The sequence below is a fragment of the Myotis davidii genome, unplaced genomic scaffold (genome assembly GCF_000327345.1).
Source record: "Myotis davidii unplaced genomic scaffold, ASM32734v1 scaffold1618, whole genome shotgun sequence".
In the NCBI taxonomy this organism is placed as follows: Eukaryota; Metazoa; Chordata; class Mammalia; order Chiroptera; family Vespertilionidae; genus Myotis; species Myotis davidii.
Genome location: NW_006289227.1, coordinates 320,607 through 323,106, shown reverse-complemented (window position 1 = coordinate 323,106; position 2,500 = coordinate 320,607). Strand labels below are relative to the sequence as shown.

Below are 2,500 nucleotides of genomic sequence, written 5' to 3'. Positions count from 1 at the left end.
GGCATCTGGGTGTCACAGAGGTGACCGGGTCCTGCAGGGCAGGAGACCTGTGCTGAAGGCAGAAGATTTGCTGGGACAAAAACTGCTGAATTCCTAGTCTCTCAGAACTATTTTGCTCACTTTCTTTTGCCCATTTCCAATGGTCCCAGCACCCTTTTGGGGAAATACTGCTCCCCCAAAGGAGACCTTGAGCCGTTGTGGGCTCTGCAGGGTATCATGGTCCCTGGTGGGCCCCCCTCTCAACCCAGAGCAGCCAGCCTTCCACTGCTAGCCCTGCCTGGGGCAGCCAAGCTGAGGCCTGCCTTGTCGGGAGGGCAGGAGATGGGCGTCCCGATGGCTCAGGTCCCGCTGTGGATGACTGAGGCGTTACAAGGAGAGAAAGAAGGATGAAGAGGCACAGACAGTGAGGCATGCACAAGATAGGCACAATGAGAAATAGAGAGAGAGAGAGGGATGGCCCCAGCTGGTTTGGCTCAGTGGATAGAGCGTCAGCCTGCGGACTGAAGGGTCCTGGGTTCGATTCTGACCAAGGGCACGTGCTGGTGAAAATGGAAAGAGGTTTTATTGAAGTGTCTTGATCCCTAGTAGGGGGCGTGCAGGAGGCAGCCATACAATGATTCTCTCTCATCATTGATGTTCCTCTCTCTCTCTCCCTTCCTCTCTGAAGTCAATAAAAATATATTTAAAAAGAAAGAAAATCGGTGTTTACAAAAAAGAGAGGGATGGAGACAAGAGAGATACAAAGACAAAAAAGGACAGAAGGAGATGAGAGTGATGGACAGAGAGAGTGAGATGGAGAAGAGATACAATGTCAGGCAGAGAGAAAATGTCAGATGGAGAGAGGGGAGCAGCAGACACACTGCCCTCCCAGCCCCACAGAGGGACACGCTGGGATAAGCTGGCAGAAACATACCCCCCACACTGACCTCCTTCTAGGATCTCCCACATTGGCAGCCGGTCCTCCCTCAGCTCTGCCCTCCTCTCCCGCTGCTGGCCAAGCCCATTAAGCTGCTCTCCTGGCCACAACTGAAGGCCCCACGCCCTGGGAAGGAAACCACTGAAGAGGCGTCCATGCTCCCCTGCACCCCAAACCATCAATTAGTGTTAATGAGGGAAGGCTTCTCACTGCGTAAAGACCCCCATCGGGGCCCAATTGGCGGGGAAGCCCCACCTCCGTGACTCAAGAGGTTAAAGGGCCTGGGGCCAGCCTGTGAGCCCAGAGCGTCCAGATGGCGTGTGGCAGTGGGAAGGTCACCATCCAGCTGGTGGATGAGGAGGCAGGACCTGGAGCCCAGGACCCGAAGCTTTTTAGAGGCCAGAGCTATGAGGCAATCCAAGCAGCCTGCCTGGATGAGGGGATCCTGTTCCGTGATCCCTACTTCCCTGCTGGCCCTGATGCCCTTGGATATGACCAGCTGGGGCCAGACTCAGAGAAGGCCAAAGGAGTGAAATGGATGAGGCCCCATGTAAAGTGTGGCTGGGGGCTGGGTTCTGGCTCTGAGGGAGGAGGGCTGGGGCCTGGACCCCTGTGTCTGAGGGAGGAGGGCTGGGGCCTGGACTCCTGGCTCTGAGGGAGGAGGGCTGGGGCCTGGACTCCTGGCTCTGAGGGAGGAGGGCTGGGGCCTGGACTCCTGGCTCTGAGGGAGGAGGGCTGGGGCCTGGACTCCTGGCTCTGAGGGAGGAGGGCTGGGGCCTGGACTCCTGGCTCTGAGGGAGGAGGGCTGGGGCCTGGACTCCTGGCTCTGAGGGAGGAGGGCTGGGGCCTGGACTCCTGGCTCTGAGGGAGGAGGGCTGGGGCCTGGACTCCTGGCTCTGAGGGAGGAGGGCTGGGGCCTGGACTCCTGGCTCTGAGGGAGGAGGGCTGGGGCCTGGACTCCTGGCTCTGAGGGAGGAGGGCTGGGGCCTGGGCCCCTGTGTCTGAGGGAGGAGGGGCGGGGGGCCGGGACCCCTGTGTCTGAGGGAGGAGGGCTGGGGCTTGGGCCCCTGTGTCTGAGGGAGGAGGGGCTGGGGGCCTGGACCCCTGTGTCTGAGGGAGGAGGGCTGGGGCCTGGACTCCTGGCTCTGAGGGAGGAGGGCTGGGGCCTGGACTCCTGGCTCTGAGGGAGGAGGGCTGGGGCCTGGACTCTTGGGTCTGAGGGAGGAGGGCTGGGGCCTGGGCCCCTGTGTCTGAGGGAGGAAGGATCACTGTGGGACCAGCTCAGAGCAGGCTCAACCACCCTGGGTCCAGGAAGGTCAGGAGAAGCCTACCGCCTGCCCGAAGGCTTTACAAGCCTCTCATGGGGTTGGAGACGCTCATTACTCTGGAGCAATGAGGCAGGAGGGGACCCAGGCACCTGACCTCCTAGTTGCTCCTTCCCGCCCTTCGCTGGCTGAGGCCTGGAATCCCCATCCCCCCAGGAGTTTTGTGCTGAGCCCCAGTTCATCTGTGAGGACATGAGCCGGACAGACGTGTGTCAGGGGAGACTGGGTGAGACCACTGAGCCACCCAAGTCCCCAGATC

At 60.5% G+C, this 2,500-nt stretch overlaps 1 protein-coding gene across 1 annotated transcript in view; it reads left to right on the top strand.

Annotated features, from left to right (window-relative positions):
• The first annotated feature begins 1,229 nt into the window (after positions 1-1,229).
• The window catches only part of CAPN12 (calpain 12), an 11,853-nt gene continuing 10,582 nt past the window's right edge, over positions 1,230-2,500 (top strand). The window contains exons 1-2 of the mRNA XM_015562425.1: positions 1,230-1,466; positions 2,398-2,467. Of these exons, the coding sequence (XP_015417911.1) occupies positions 1,230-1,466; positions 2,398-2,467 (307 nt within the window). The remainder of the gene's footprint in view (positions 1,467-2,397; positions 2,468-2,500) is intronic.